This window comes from Artemia franciscana, chromosome 15 (genome assembly GCF_032884065.1).
Source record: "Artemia franciscana chromosome 15, ASM3288406v1, whole genome shotgun sequence".
Taxonomy (NCBI): Eukaryota; Metazoa; Arthropoda; class Branchiopoda; order Anostraca; family Artemiidae; genus Artemia; species Artemia franciscana.
In genome coordinates, this window is record NC_088877.1 from 544225 (window position 1) to 559489 (window position 15265).

At 37.1% G+C, this 15265-nt stretch overlaps 1 protein-coding gene across 1 annotated transcript in view; it reads left to right on the forward strand.

Annotated features, from left to right (window-relative positions):
• LOC136036670 (serine protease nudel-like) overlaps window positions 1-15265 on the forward strand; it is a gene marked incomplete in the record, with an annotated part of 142155 nt that overhangs the window by 106104 nt on the left and 20786 nt on the right. Inside the window, 1 exon segment of the mRNA XM_065718978.1 lies at window positions 1001-1177. Within this exon segment, the coding sequence (XP_065575050.1) occupies window positions 1001-1177 (177 nt within the window).

The following is a 15265-nucleotide window of genomic DNA, read 5'->3' on the forward strand; positions in this document are numbered from 1 at the left end:
GGCTTTTTATTAAAAAAAATTATTAACTTAAAACTTTTTATTATAACTCTTTTTAATTTTTTTAAAGGGAATGTGCAATAGCATGTGCCCCCTCCAAAGATTGTCCAATCACCTCTTCATAAAAACATTATGTGTTGATAATGAGCAACTTCCATAACTTACAGTCTATGCCCCTGGAGCTTGGGGGAGGGGTCAAAACCAGAAGCATAGATTTGGAACAAAATGGATATCTCAAAATTCCAATCAGATGCGCTTGCGGAAGAAAGGGCATGGGAGGGGGCTGGAAGCCTTTCGATCAATTTTGATTCGTAAAAAGGGAACTAGAATTTTCGGTTTTGAATTGAATAAGCCTCCTTCAAAGTTTATACGACCACTCCATCCATAAGAACCTTACATGTTGACAATGGGCAACTTACATAGCTTAAAGGCCTTACCCTGGGTGCTGTATGGGGTTTTGTCTATCAAAGGCATAGCCATTTGATCTTTGAACTATTTTAAACAAAATTGCTATTTAAAAATTTTGATCGAGTGCGTTGGGGATAAGAATGTGAAGGTGGGGGGGGGTAGTTTTCCTTTGATCACTTTCAACTCTTAAAAAGGGCACTAGAACTTCCACTTTTTCAACTAGCCCCTTCTGAAGTTTGCAACAACCCCTTCCATGTGAAGTGCCTCTGGAAAAAGAAATAATAAGTGAATAACAAAACATTGAAGCCTAATGGCTCTTTACTACAGGCACCGCTATAGCGTTCCCTCTTACTACCGACTATATGCAGTCTTTATAAGCAGTCTTTATACTGTCAGCTTTCCAGCATAAAAAAATTATTTAACTCTTTTTGGCCATCGAAAACTTACTGACTCTTATGTGTAACCGATAAATCCTTGAATCGGGTAACCGTTGTGCCACACCACGTTTTTTTGTTTGGTTTTTTCGGGTAGTGGCTGACCTGGAACTACGGATACTTACCAATTATATAAAATAAGATATATTTATATTTTTTAGGCAACCTACAGACTTGACTATTGCTGGTGGCTTGATCAGAAAAACTTTATTTTCTACCCCTTTTGAGCAAATTCGCAATGTTGCAAAAATATTGTTTTTTGAACGCTTTGTGATACTTGAAGCTGGCATCCCTTTTGAACCTACCATGGACATTAATCCATTGAAACTACAACCCAGGTAAGTGCTAAGCTATTAATTTTTCTTTAGACTCAAGCTTTTTTATTATAAGGTCCATTGGCGCAAACGTTTGAGCATTGGTAGATGCCCATACTTTATACAGAAATTGATAAGTGCGATTTTGAATGATTTTTTAATGCTATCAAGAAACGGAATATTATTTAATGCTACCAAGAAAAAATTACTTTTTTAAACTGAATATGAAGGCGTGACGTAGTCGTGATAGGAATAGTCGTGGTTGGAATAGTTGTTTACGTACTCCGTGAATACTTCGTTATCAAAGATATCATGACTGTCCCACGTTTTCATTTTATTTTATGGAAAATTTTTATTTTCTGGTTAGAATTACAAAAAAAAACTCTTTCAGTAACGGTAAAATCTTTTTTGAGTCATAAAATGTTTAAATCCTAAAGGTACTTTTACTTCCATGGTAACGCACAATATTCCGTCGAAAATCCTTCCAAAATTTCAGCTTTAAATTAACCTTAGACACTACTAGATGGTGATCTTTACTTTTAACGTCAATAACAGCACTCCTATATACCCTAGTATCTTGTATTGATCCTGCTATTCTTTGGTTTACAATAACATAATTAATAAGGTTTGCTATTTACCATCACGTGAATATCATGTCAACTTATGGGCCATCAAAACTAAGTTGTTATACCTACAAAATCGCCAAAGTCTGTAGCCATTACTGTTTTCTTTTGCTACACCAAAGTTACCTAGGCTAGGATACCATCTATCCCTATTTCTATCAACCTGGGCGTTAAAATCTCCAAGTAAAAACACCATGTTTCTACCTGGTACCCTGTCTATTTGCTCCTGTAAGAGTAAATAAAATTCATCTGAGTCACTAGTATCTCCGTCAGTTGGTTTAACAGGGGCATATACTACTACAACTGGTACCCTGAACTTTTTAGTCATAAAATGAGCAATTAGTTTTCTATTATTAATACCTTCTCAGCCTAAACAGGACTTAGCAGCTTATTCATCATGAGCCTTACTCCTTGCCTATGTACCCCATCCTTCCTGCCTGAGTAAACAAATACCTTGTCACCTAATTTCATGCTTCTTACCCCTGGGATATGAAATTCTGAAACTCCTAATAAATCCAGTTCAAACCGTCTGAATTCGTCAGTCAAAATGTCGATACGATAGTCATTGTTTAACGTCGTAACACTCGAAGTTCCGATTTTCATGTTCTTTAAATCATTGAAATTATTTTGGCCTCAGGAAAAGCAATGATCCGGGATACCAGTGCAGGACGGGAACCAACATATCTTCTCAAGTCTACACTGAAACACTTAAACTGGCTTAGAACCGGACAGCAAGAAGTCCCTGGGACCTCCAGTAAGTTCGAGGCTTTGTGCAATCCTGGGCCCATCTTGGTCACGACATTGTTTTCAGCACTTGGCGATGCTCTTCTATCAACAATAGTCGAGATCCTGCACAGACAGTCCCAAGCCTATTACCTCTGACTCATTATATATTCATGCCTACAAATATTATGCTACTACAAGGAGGCAACCCATAGTAGATATATTAGCTAGGAAGAGGTATTTCAGCCCGAAAACGCCCATCAAAACGAACTAAGCCCAGAAAAATATCCAATAATCAGAATCCTGTGCGAGTGCTGTGTTTTACTAGGCTATAATTTCCTCAAGGGGCGCAAATTCTCAAGTGGAAAAAGTTAATCGCAAGGTTCCCAGTTTTGCAGGTACCCCGATAGGATCCGGGCAGCTCTTTGAAGAGGCCGTTTTCCATAGATCTAGATCTTACGCCCTGCCGCAGTTGTCCTCCTATAGAGGATCCTCCCACGATGGTGTTTTGCATCACCATGCAATTTAACCCATTACTGGGAGAACGTTTGTAACTCATAGTATGTGTGGACATGCCAGTTGGTCCTGTTGAGTGTACATTTGAGAGGCCTTCTTCCTCCTCCACCTGTATTTATGGCCCCAGGAGAGGGTGCCCCAGTTTTTATTATTGACCCCCAGGGACAAGGTCCGCCTTGGTCCGTGCCTCCTATGGAGGTACTCTACATATCTGTAGGATAATCCCCTATCTGTTGTCCTCTACCAAAACCTAGCATGATTATCTAATAATTAACTAACTAATGCAACTAATAGATAGTTGTAGTAAATTCCAACATTACTTTTAATTTAGACTGTAGAGTAAAGGATAAAGATAACACATACAAGCTCTGTTGTCCTCTGCCAAAACCTAGCTTGCAAACTAATCACTAACTAACTAATGCAACTAATTAATAATTGTAATAAATTGTAACTTTTCTTTTAATTTATACCCTAAAATAAAGAAAAAAGATAACACAAAAAAGCTCTATTTTCCTCTACCAAAACTTAGCATGTTAACTAATAATTAACTAACTAATGCAACTAATTAATAGTTGCAGGAAATTGCAACTTTCAATTTAATTTAGAATGTAAAATAAAGAAAAAGATAGCAATTACAAGTTCTGTTTTCCACTACCAAAACCTTGCATGTTACCTAATACTTAACTAACTAATGCAACCAATTAATAGTTGTATTAAATTACAACTTTCCTTTTAAATTAGACTGTAAAATAAAGAAAAAAGAAAACACAAACAAGTTCTATTATCCTCTGTAAAAACCTATTTCTAATATTCCAAGCCTACATTCATTATGTTAAGCCTAAATATACTTTGTCGATCCTATTCTCTAAATCTTAGATCTAATATACCATGCCTGAATCTGCTATTTCAGACATAAGTCTAATATTCCAAGCCTATATCTATTATGTTAAGCCTAAATCTACTTTATCAATCCTATTATCTAAATCTTTTATATCATAGCTGAATCTACTATTTTAGACATAAGTCTAACATTTCAAGCCTAGATCTATGATGCTAGACCGAAATCTACTTTGTCAATCTTCGTATCTAAATCTTAAATCTATTATAACTTGCCTGAATCTACTATTTCAGACATAAATCTAATATTCCAAGCCTACATCTATTGTGTTAAGCTTAAATCTACTTTGCCAATCCTATTGTCTAAATCTTAAATCTATTATATCATGGCTGAGTTAACTACAAATCAGTAAATAAACCCCGAAACAAACAGAGATTTAAATGAATCTTTAGAATAACAAATATTATTCTGGACAAGCAAGTAAAACTTAAAAAAAAAGTCGCCGCAAATAAGTTTTGAACCACCGTTTCTTTGAACTCCCTAAAAGTTAGAGTGTTATTTGTACGACTTGTACGAGTTGTGTGTGTGTGTGGGGTGGGGAGTATTGGACCTCCGATTACTCTGAATCTTATAAAGAGCCCTAGAACTTCTGATTACCAACCAAATTTGCCCCTTCCAAAGTTTATACGATCACCCTTTCTATATATACCCTATACATCCCAGGACATAACTTAAAACCCCCCTAAGGGTTTTTGGGGGGGGGGGCATCCTCAAAAACATAATTTTCATACCTTTCAATTACGTTAAACAAAATGGTTATCTCAAAATTTTTATTGGATATGTTTGGGGAAATGCTAGTTGGGGGAGGGAGCTAGTTACCCTCCAATCACTTTTGAATAAATTAAAAGGGTACTGTCTCTTTCGATTTCCAATCAAATGAGATGTTTTCGAAGTTTCTTCGACAAGGAATGGTCATCTCAAAATTTTCACCAGATACGTTTTGGGAAAATACGAGGTGTAGAGGGGGGGGGTATCCACCCTCCAATCGCTCTGAATCTTGAAGAGGGCACTAGAACTTTTGATTACCAATCGAATGATTTCGCTCCAAAGCTTATGCGATCAACCTTTCTATATAAACTTTAAATGCTTTCAGGGCATAACTTACAACTCTTGCCCTGGGGGGAAGGGGTTGTCATCCTCAAAGACATTATTTTCTGATCTTTCAACTATATTGAACGAAATGGCTATCTAAAAATTTTGATTGAATGTGTTTTTGGGGAAATATTAGGCGTGGGAGGGGCTAGTCACCCTCCAATCACTCTCAACTATTGAAAATGGAACTAGTCCTTTCAATTTTTATTCGAATGAGCTCTTTTTGAAGTTTCTATGTCAACTCCTTCGATACGAAGTGCCCTGGTCAAAATTAAAAAAATAAAATAAATAACAGGTTGTGCCCACATAGCTGTTGATTAGGCAGTGCTATTGTGCTGCCTATGATACCTTGTATTCCCCCAGGGCATAACTTATGCACCTTGCCCTGAAGGCTGTGGAGGGCCAGTCATGCTTAGAGACATAATCTTCGGACCTTTCATTAGTATCCTCTCCATGGTTTTAAACATATCCCTGTCCCTGTTCTTAGACGCATCCCTACTCCTGGTTTTAAACACAACCCAATCATGTCATTCAATGTCAACCAGCAGGTGCATGTTACGTCACAGGGAATGATTTCTATGAGATGCAGGTGTCTGTTATGTTTAAAAAAGACCTACGAGGGCCAGGGCTTAATCTGTTCAGGATTACCGTGATTATTACCTAATAGAGTTTATATGTTACGTAATAGGGTTTGCACTTTATGTAATAGGACTTGTTACAGGTCCATGGAAAACACTGTTACGTAATCGGGTTTGTTAGCTTTTCGCCATTGCGTAATGAACTTGTTAGAGCGCCAGGAAAAACGTTGTTACGTAATAGGGAATGTTTTTTCCATGGTTGTTGACACCGGACCCTAGCAGTCCATTGCCACGGCCCTAGAATCCAATTCCAGGAGTAGCCCCTAACCTAACCAACGGTCCTAGCATCCAATTTCATCAGGGACCCTAACTTAACCTAACAACCGAACCCTAACAACTATTTCAACCGGGAGCGCTAGGCACCTTAGCAGTCAATTCTAAAGGGCCCTTGCTTTCAATTCCATCTGGATCCTAGCATCCAGTTTCATCGGAGGCCCTAAACTAACCACCAGGGGCCTGGCCTAATTAACCAGACCTAACAACTGGGGACTCTAGCAACTATTTCAACCGGGGGTCCTAGCGGCCTTAGCAGTCAATTCCAACGGGGCGTTCCTTCCAATTCCATCGGGTTCCTAGCATCCAATTTGATGGGGAGCCCTAACCTAACCACAGAGGGCCCTAGCATCCAATTCTAGTGCGGCCCTAGCATCCAACTTCATCAGGCCCTTGGCCTAACCCTCGGCGGCCCTAGCAACCATTTCAACCGGGGGCCCTAGATGCCCTAGCAGTCAAATCGAGCGGGGAACCCTAGCAGTTAATTACAACGGGACCCTAATATCCAATTCCGCCGGGTCCCTCTAGCATCCAATTTCACCGTCAAGATGTTTCTTAAGACTTTACAAGACATTTCAAGACGCTTTTTAATACATTTTTTCCAGACATTTTCCAAGACGATTCAAGACATTTCAAGACGTTCTCTTCAAATATTTTTCTTCAGGGCGGTTTTTCAAAAGATATTTCAAGATGCTTTTAAGACATTTTTTCAAGACGTTGTTCAAAATATTTTAAGACGATTCAAAGCTTTTTTAAGATATTTTTCTTCAAGGCGTTTTTTCAAGACGTTAAAAGAATTTTGAAGACATTTCAAGATTTCTTTGGATGTCATGTAACAAGGGAATCTGCTTATGTTAAGGATGACGCAATTACCTGTGACTTGTTTCTTCAGGTCCCATGGGGAATTCCCGCTTGTAACTGTGGGGGGTGCACGTGGGTGTTACTTCATGATAATGCAGACGTCGTTTCTTACATAATAATTTAAAAGATTTCATTTTCTTTGACGAAGTTTTTCTCAGGGGTCTCTTATATTCAAAAGATTTTTATCCACAAGAAAGTTCGAATGAGACCGCAAAAGCATCCTAATCCTATTGATGTTTGCTATATTAGATACATTTGCATGTTACAGCATTATTAATGTTCTAAAGTGATCACGTAAGAGATTACGCATTGAAGTTTTTATTCTGAATCAATAAATGTAAACAGACACGGACTTTTTATTGTACATACAAATTTTAATAAATTTTAATAAAAACCAATTTACAAGTATTATTAAAACACAAAAAAGTAGTTAAAACTCAACAAATTGAAAAATAGAAGCGTGAAAAAACCTGATGTAAGATAAAGTATAAGCAAATGCAAGCGTGAAGTAAAAAGACGGGAGTCCTACCAACTAATTTCAGAGGGGGGGTATTAGAGGTAGATTTAAGTCATACTAAGAGTTATTTCTTAAAGGTTTTAGTGAAAATGCCACGTTTCTTTGAGCTAAGACTATGCAAATTGCACGCCACCATAACAATATGTTGCTGACCTACCCCCTAGCGTACAATTCCAGCGAGACCCTTAACATCCAATTCCACAGAGAGAGGGGCCTAAAAACCAATTCCAATGGTACCCTAGGGAGCAATTCCAGCGTGGCCCCTAACATCCGATTAAAACTGGAGTCCATAGCAAACAATTCTGGTGGGGTCCTAACATCCAATTCCAACCGAGGGGGAGGGGATAGGAGACAATTTTAGAGGGGAAGTTTGTTATTAGGGATACATTTGAACCAAATTAAGAGTTATGTCTGAGAGTTTTCAATGAAAAATCCCTGATTTCCCTTAGTCAAGACTATGCATATTCAAGTCACCATAACAATATGTGCGGTCTCCCGTGGCAGCCCTATGATACGTATTGGTATTCTTAAGACATTTTGCAGACATTTTCTTTTAAAAATTATGATTGAACTCCATTGATTCGTGTTTTTGTAAGTTACCCCTCACTGCGATGCCCACCGTGGTAATTCACGTCACCATGCCAATATTTGGCCAGCTCTTTGAATCCCTATGATTCATATTATCATTCCTTACACATTTTCCAAATATTTTCTTGTTAAAAATGCATTAATTCCATTGGTTCGTTTTTTTTATAAGCCAACCCCCTGTGATACACCATATTATTTCACGGCATTGTGCCATGCTGTGACTGACCCTCTGGCACCCCATCATCATTCTTAAGACATTTTTCACATATTTTTCTAATAAGGGGATATCTAATTCCACTTCCTCTACTTCTGACCCTCAGTTATAACCGTTTTATCTCCGATACCGCCAGTTTTCCCGGTTCAGCCAGTTGCAAATCCAGCCCTTGTTTGTATTCAGTTCCGGTTCCCCCAAATTCGTCCCCAGTTTCACAATTCCGATTCCTCCAATTAGCTCCAAGTTCCTTTCATTCTATAGTTTTTTATGCATCTGCCTCTGTGGTAATCTATAGCTGGCCATTGACAAAAGCTAGTTTATTATACGTTTCGATAAGTATCGTTTTTACATTGCAAGGATAAACACTCACATGGAACTTGTTGCGTGCTGATTTTTGTTCGTGGAACTTGTTGCATGCTGATTTTTGCTCGTGAAATTTGTTATACGTTAGTTATCTCATCGTTTTTTCATTGATTTTTCTAATCGTGAAATTTGTTTTGTTCATCGAACTTGTTGCGTGCTGATTTTCGTTCGTGAAATTTGTTGAATGTTTATTTTCCCCTCGTGAAACTTGTACAATGATTTTTCTCCTCATCAAACTGATTTTGTTCATGGAACTTATTCTATGCTGTTTTTTTTTCGTGGAACTTGTTGAATGTTGATTTTTTTCGTGAAATTTGTTGAATGTTAATTTTGTCTTTGTGAAACTTTTATATTATTTTTCTCCTCGTCAAACTGATTTTGTTCATGGAACTTGTCATGTGCTAGTTTTTGTTCGTGAAACTTCTTGAGTGTTAATTACTTCTTCGTGAAACTTGTACTTTCATTTTTCTCCTCGTAAACTAATTTTGCTCATCGAACTTGTTGCTTGCTGGTTTTTGTTCGTGGAACTTTTTGCGTGCTGATTTTTGTTCGTGGAAGTTGTTACGTGTTGATTTTTCTCTTTGTGAAACTTATATATTGATTTATACTCTTCATGAAATTGATTTTAGACATGAAACCTGTTGCGTGTTTCTTTTTGTTCCTGGAACTTATTGCGTGCTGATATTTGTTCTTAAAACTTGTTACAAGTTGATTTTTCTGTTTGTGACACTTCTACATTGATTTTTCTAATCGTGTAACTGGTTTTGTTCATGAAATTTTTTACATGCTGTATATACCGTGTTTTTCGTGAAGCTTGTTCCATGTTGGGTTATCTTGTAGCACGTAAGAAGTTCCACAAACGAAAATAAGCATGCAACAAAAATTAGCATGCAGCACGCTCTACGATCAGTATCAGCACGCAACAAGTTCCATGAATAAAATCAATTTCACGAGGAAAATTATCAATGTACAAGTTTTACGAAAAGACAAATCAACATGCAACAAGTTTCACGAACAAATCAGCACACAACGTGTTCCACAAACGAACTCGGCTTCAAGAGGACTAAAATTAATGTAAAAGTTTCACGAGGGAAAAACCAATACTTAATAAGTTTCATGAACAAAAATCATTATGCAGCAAGTTCCACGAACAAAAGTCAGGGCGAAACAACTTCCATGAACAAAAATCAGCACGTTAAAAGTTCCATGAACAAAGTCCATTTCACGTGCAGATTTTTGTTCGTGAAACTTGTTACATGCTATTATTTCTCTTTTGAAAATCTTATTCGCGGAACTTTTTGACTCGTCATCTAGCCTAACTTAACCAAACCTACCCAGTGTATGTTAGGTTAACCTAACCTACTAGTATATCATGATAAATTAAGTTTCAAGAAAAAAAATTAGCACGCAACAAATCCCATGAATGAATCAATTTCAAGAGGAGAAAAATCAATGTATAAGTTACACGAAAAGAATAATAATATGTTAAAAGTTTCATGAAAAAAATCAGCACACAAAAAGCTCCACGAAATAAATACAGCACGCAGAAAGTTCCATGAACAAAATCAGCACAGAATAAGTTTCATGAACAAAATCAGTTTTACGAAGAGAAAAATCACTGTACAAGTTTCACGAGGGAAAATAAACATGCAACAAATTTCACGAAATAAAATCAGCAGGCAGCAAGTTCCATGAATATGATCAGTTCGACGAGAAGAAAAATAAATGTACAATTTTCCTGAAGAGAAAAATCGACATGCAACAGGTTTCACGAACAAAAATCAGCACAAAGCAAGTTTCACGAAGAAAAATCAGCACGCAACAAGTTCATTGAATGAAATCAGTTTCACGAGGAGAAAAATCAATCGTACAAGTTTCAATAAGAGAAAACCAAACATGCAAAGAATTTTACGATTATAAATCAGCAAGCAAAAAATTCCGCGAGTAATAATCAGCATGCAACCAATTCTTTGAGCAAAATCAGTTTCAGGAAGAGAAAAATCAATAAGCAACGAGTTAAACGAACAAAAAATTAGCATGCATAAATTTCCACGATCAGAAATTGGCTCGCCACAAGTTCCGACACGAGGAGATAAATCAATGTGCGAGTTTCACGAAGAAAAAAATCAAGATAAAACAGGTTTCACTAACAAAAACTAGTACGTACTGAGTTCAATGAACAGAATCAGTCTCACAAGAAGAAAAATGAACGCACAAGTCTTAAGAGGAGAAAAACAACATGCAGCAAGTTTCACGAACAAAAATTAGCATACAACCTGTTCCACGAACAAAAATAAAGGTGCAACAAGTTGCACAAACAGAACTCAGCAGGCTACAAGTTCCATGGACAAAATCAGTTTCACAAGGAGAAAAATCAAAGTGCAACCAGTTTCACGAACAAAAATCAGCATGTAACAAGTTCCACGACCAAAAAATTGCAAACAACAAGTTCCATGAACAAAATCAGTTTCACGAGCAGAAAATCAATACATATGTTTCATGGAAAAAAAAATGAGTATAAACTAGCATGTAAAAAAGTCCATGAACAAAAATAATTACACGATTAGAAAATCAATGTAAAAGTTAAATTAAGAGAAAAATCAAGATGCAACGAGTTCCACGAACAAATTGGTTCAACTAGGAGAAAAACTAATTCACAAGTTTCACGAAGAGAAAAACCAATATGCAAGAAGAACGAAAATAAGGGCGAATTAAGCTCCACGAACAAAAATTTTCACGCTACTTGTTTCATGAACAAGATCAGTTTCACGAAGAGGAAAATCAATGTACAAGTTTCATGAGGAGAAAAAATCAACATGCAACAAGTTACGCAAACAAAAATCAGCATGCAACAAGCTCCACGAACAGAAATTATCACACAACAAGTTCCATGAACAAAATAGGTTTCACGAGGAGAAAAGTGAATGTACAAGTTTCTCGAAGAGAAAAAACAACGTGCAGATAGTTCCACGAACACAAATCAGCATTCAACAAGCTCCTTGGACAGTTATCAGCACGCAATAAGTTCAATGAACCAATCAGTTTCACGAGGAGAAGAATCAATGTACAAGTTTCACGAAGCGGAAAATCAACATGGAATAAGTTTCACGTGAAAAAATTAGCACGCAATAAGTTCCATGAAGAAAATAGATTTTGCGTGGAAAAAACGACATTCTAAAAGTTTCACGAACAAACATCAGCATGCAACAAGTTACATGAACAAAATCAGTTTCACGAGACGAAAAATCAATTTGCAAGTTTGATGAAGAGAAAAATTAAGATGTAAGGAGCTTCACGAACAAAAATTAGCACGCGACAAGCACCACCAACACAAATCACCACGCAACAAGTTCCATGAACAAAATCAGTCTCACAAGAAGAAAAATTAATGTACAAGTTTCACGAGGAGAAAAATCAACATGTAACAGGTTTCACTAACGAAAATCAGCTGACATCAAGTTCCATGAACAAAACCAGTTTCACGATGTGAAAAATCAATGTACAAGTTTAACGATAACCAAATCAACGTTTAACATGTTTCACGAACAAAAATCAGCATGCCACTAGTTCCACGAACAAAATCAGCACGGAACAAGTTCAATTAGAGTGTTTATCCTTCCTATTTAAAAATGATACTGATTAAAACTGTACAATAAACTAACTATTGTTAATGACCATCCATAGGTTACCACGAAGGCAGCTGCACAAGAAATCTTGAAATTGACGGAAATTGGAGCAGAATTTGTGGAACCGGAATTGTGGAATTGAGGAAGGAAGTGGGGGAACTAGAACTGACGCAACCAGAGCAAGCTTTGAAATTGGTTGAACACTTTTGGGAACTGGCAGAATTGGAGGGGGAGACTTTGTAAGCAAGGATCTGAATTAGGGAAGCGGAATTGAATACCGCTTTATTCAAAAAAATATATTTGAAAACTGTCTTAGAAATGATGAAGGAATGCCAGAAGGTCGGTCATAATGTTGGACGATGGAGTGAAATTATACGGCCTATCCCGAAGGGCTGGTTTGCCAAAATACGAACCAATGGATTTAATTCATGATTTTTAACAAGAAAATACTTGAAAAACGTCTTGGAAAGGATAATATCTATCAAAGAGATGCCACAAGCTAGCCACGTGAATTGCTGTGAAGAACATCACATTGAGGCAGCTAATAGAACATGAATCAATAGACTTTAAGTATAATTTTATTAAGAAAAGATCTGGAAAATGTCTTAGGAATGATAATTTGCATCATAGGGCTGTCACAGGGGGCATTCGCATATTGTCAAGGTGACGTGTGTTGCCATGAAGACCATCACGTTGAGAGGTGGTGGAGAGTGTTGTGGGCCATCCATAGTCTTACACGATGTCGTGAATTTCTTGGACTAACACGTTCAAAAATTGATCTTTTATGGCACCAACTGGCAGCGCCCCTCCGTCGTGGTCTGTCAAGATAGGGTGGCTTTAACCTCTTTTTTTAAAGCTTTAGACTATGAAAAATTGATGTTTCTTTTATTTTGGGCAAAAATTGATCTTTTATAGGAAAAATGACAGTAAAAGCCCCTCTGGTGGTCTGTCAAGATAGGATTGGCTTTAAATTTCCTTTTTCAAAGCTTTAGACTATGAAAAAATGATTATTCTTATATTTTAATCTCGTTTCGGCAAAAATTGACCTTTCATGGCACAAAATGGCAATAAACGCCCTCCGAGCTGTTTTGTCAAGAAAGGGTGGCTGAAAACCTCCTGTTTGAACGCTTTAGACTATGAAAAATTTATTTCTGTGGTATTTTTATCCTGTTTGGTCAAAAATTGGTCTTTCACGGCAGAAGGTGATAGTAAACGCCCACCTTCAACTTCCGGGGGAGAGGGATTGAAATCTAACACCCAAAAAGCTATCGTAAATAAATAACTTCCATAAAAGAGTTTAAAGTTAAGATAGGGGGTGTTAAAGAAATTTTTCGGAGGATGGGGGCTGGGACTGAAATCTAAGGCTCAAAGCTATCTTAAATAAATAACTTCCATAAAATAGCTTAAAGTTAAGGTGGGGGTGCTAAAAGAATTTTTCTGGGGAAGGGGACTAAAATTTAACACCCTTTAAACTATGGTGAATACAAGAATTCCGTAAAAGCGCTTAAAGTTAAGGTGGGAGGTTTTAATTGAATGATTCAGCGGTGAGGGGACTGAAGTATAACATCCAGTCAGTGAAATGAGGCATTTTCAACCTCTCCCCTCTGGAATTGCTTTATAGGGTGGGATAATCAAATATCGTCACGGTCGCGTGCATATGCATAGCCTTGGCTCAAAGAAATGAGGGTTTTTCCATTAAAACCTCTCAGAAATAACCTTTAATTTGATTTAAATCTCTCTCTAATACCGAAACTCGCCTCTATAATCAGTTGTAAGGGCCCCCCTCATTGGAATCGGATGTTAGGGCTAACACCGGCATTGGTTGTTATGGGACCCCCATTGGAATTGGATGCTAGAGGCCCAGCTTGAATTCTTTGCTAGTGCCCCATTGTCACTGGTCTCTAGCCTCCCGGTGCAATCGGATGTTAGGGGGCCCCACTGGAATTACTTACTAGGGGTTGGGTCAGCCACATGTTGTAACGGTGTCGTGAAATTCGCATAGTCTTGGCTGAAAGAAACGGAGCATTTTCATTAAGATATATCAGAAATAACTTGTAATGTGGCTAAAATTTACGTCTAAAATGACCCCCCCCCCTCTGGAATTGGTTGCTAGGACCCTAGTCTTTCTTTAATTTACGTTTGTTTATGCTTGCATTTTATCCTATATCAGGGTTTTCACGTTTCTTTTTTTTCATTTCTTGAGTTTTAACTGCTTTTTCTGTGTTTTAATAATGCTTTTTCTTTTGTTTTTATTTAATTTGTGTTTATAATAATGCTTTTTCTGTGTGTTTAATAATTTGTATGTACTGTAAAAAATATGTGCCTTCTTAGATTTTTTTGATCCAGGATAAAACTTCAATCAGTAATCATTTACGTGACGAATTTCTAACACAAATGCTAATTAGCATCTGCTATGTAAGTAAACCTGTCCAGATCACTTTAGAACATTGATAAGGATTTAACATGCAGGTGTATCCAATACAGCGAAAATCAATAGGATAGCGATGCTTTCGCGCTCTCATCTGGAAAGCGTTGAAAACGTGCGATCAATTTAATCATTTGTTAAGGGGTACATGGGAATTTCCCCGTGCCTGGAATTAGTTATTTCGTAGAAATTAATAGTCAAATCAAAATATTAGACAGAATTTTACAGTCCTTCTGTCTAGGGTGCAGTTTTATTGGGTGGAAATACCCTTTCGAATCTTAATGTGGACCAAAAAATCTTTGGAATATAAGGGTCTCCTGAGAAAACTATCTTCAAAGAGAATGAAATCTTCTAAAGTATTATGTAAGGATCCACGTGAGGCATTGTCATTTTGTAGCACCCACATGAGTGCCCTCTACAGTTACAAGTGAGGATTCCACACGAGGTCTGAATAAACAAGCTATGTGTGGATGCATCATCCTTAACATAAGTAAATATTCCCGTATTATGTGACAACCAAAGAAATTTTGAAAGGTCTTATGTCTTGAAATTTTTTAAATGTCTTGAAAAAACGCCTTGAAGAAAAATCTCTTAAAAAAATCTCGAAATTTTTTGAAAAATTCTCCTGAAGAATGTCTCAAGAAACTTCTTGAAATGTCTTGAAACGTCTTGAAAAAGTTATTGAAGAAAAATGTCCTAAAAACGTCTTGAAATGTCTTGAAAAGTCTTGAAATACGTCTTGACGGTTAATATCG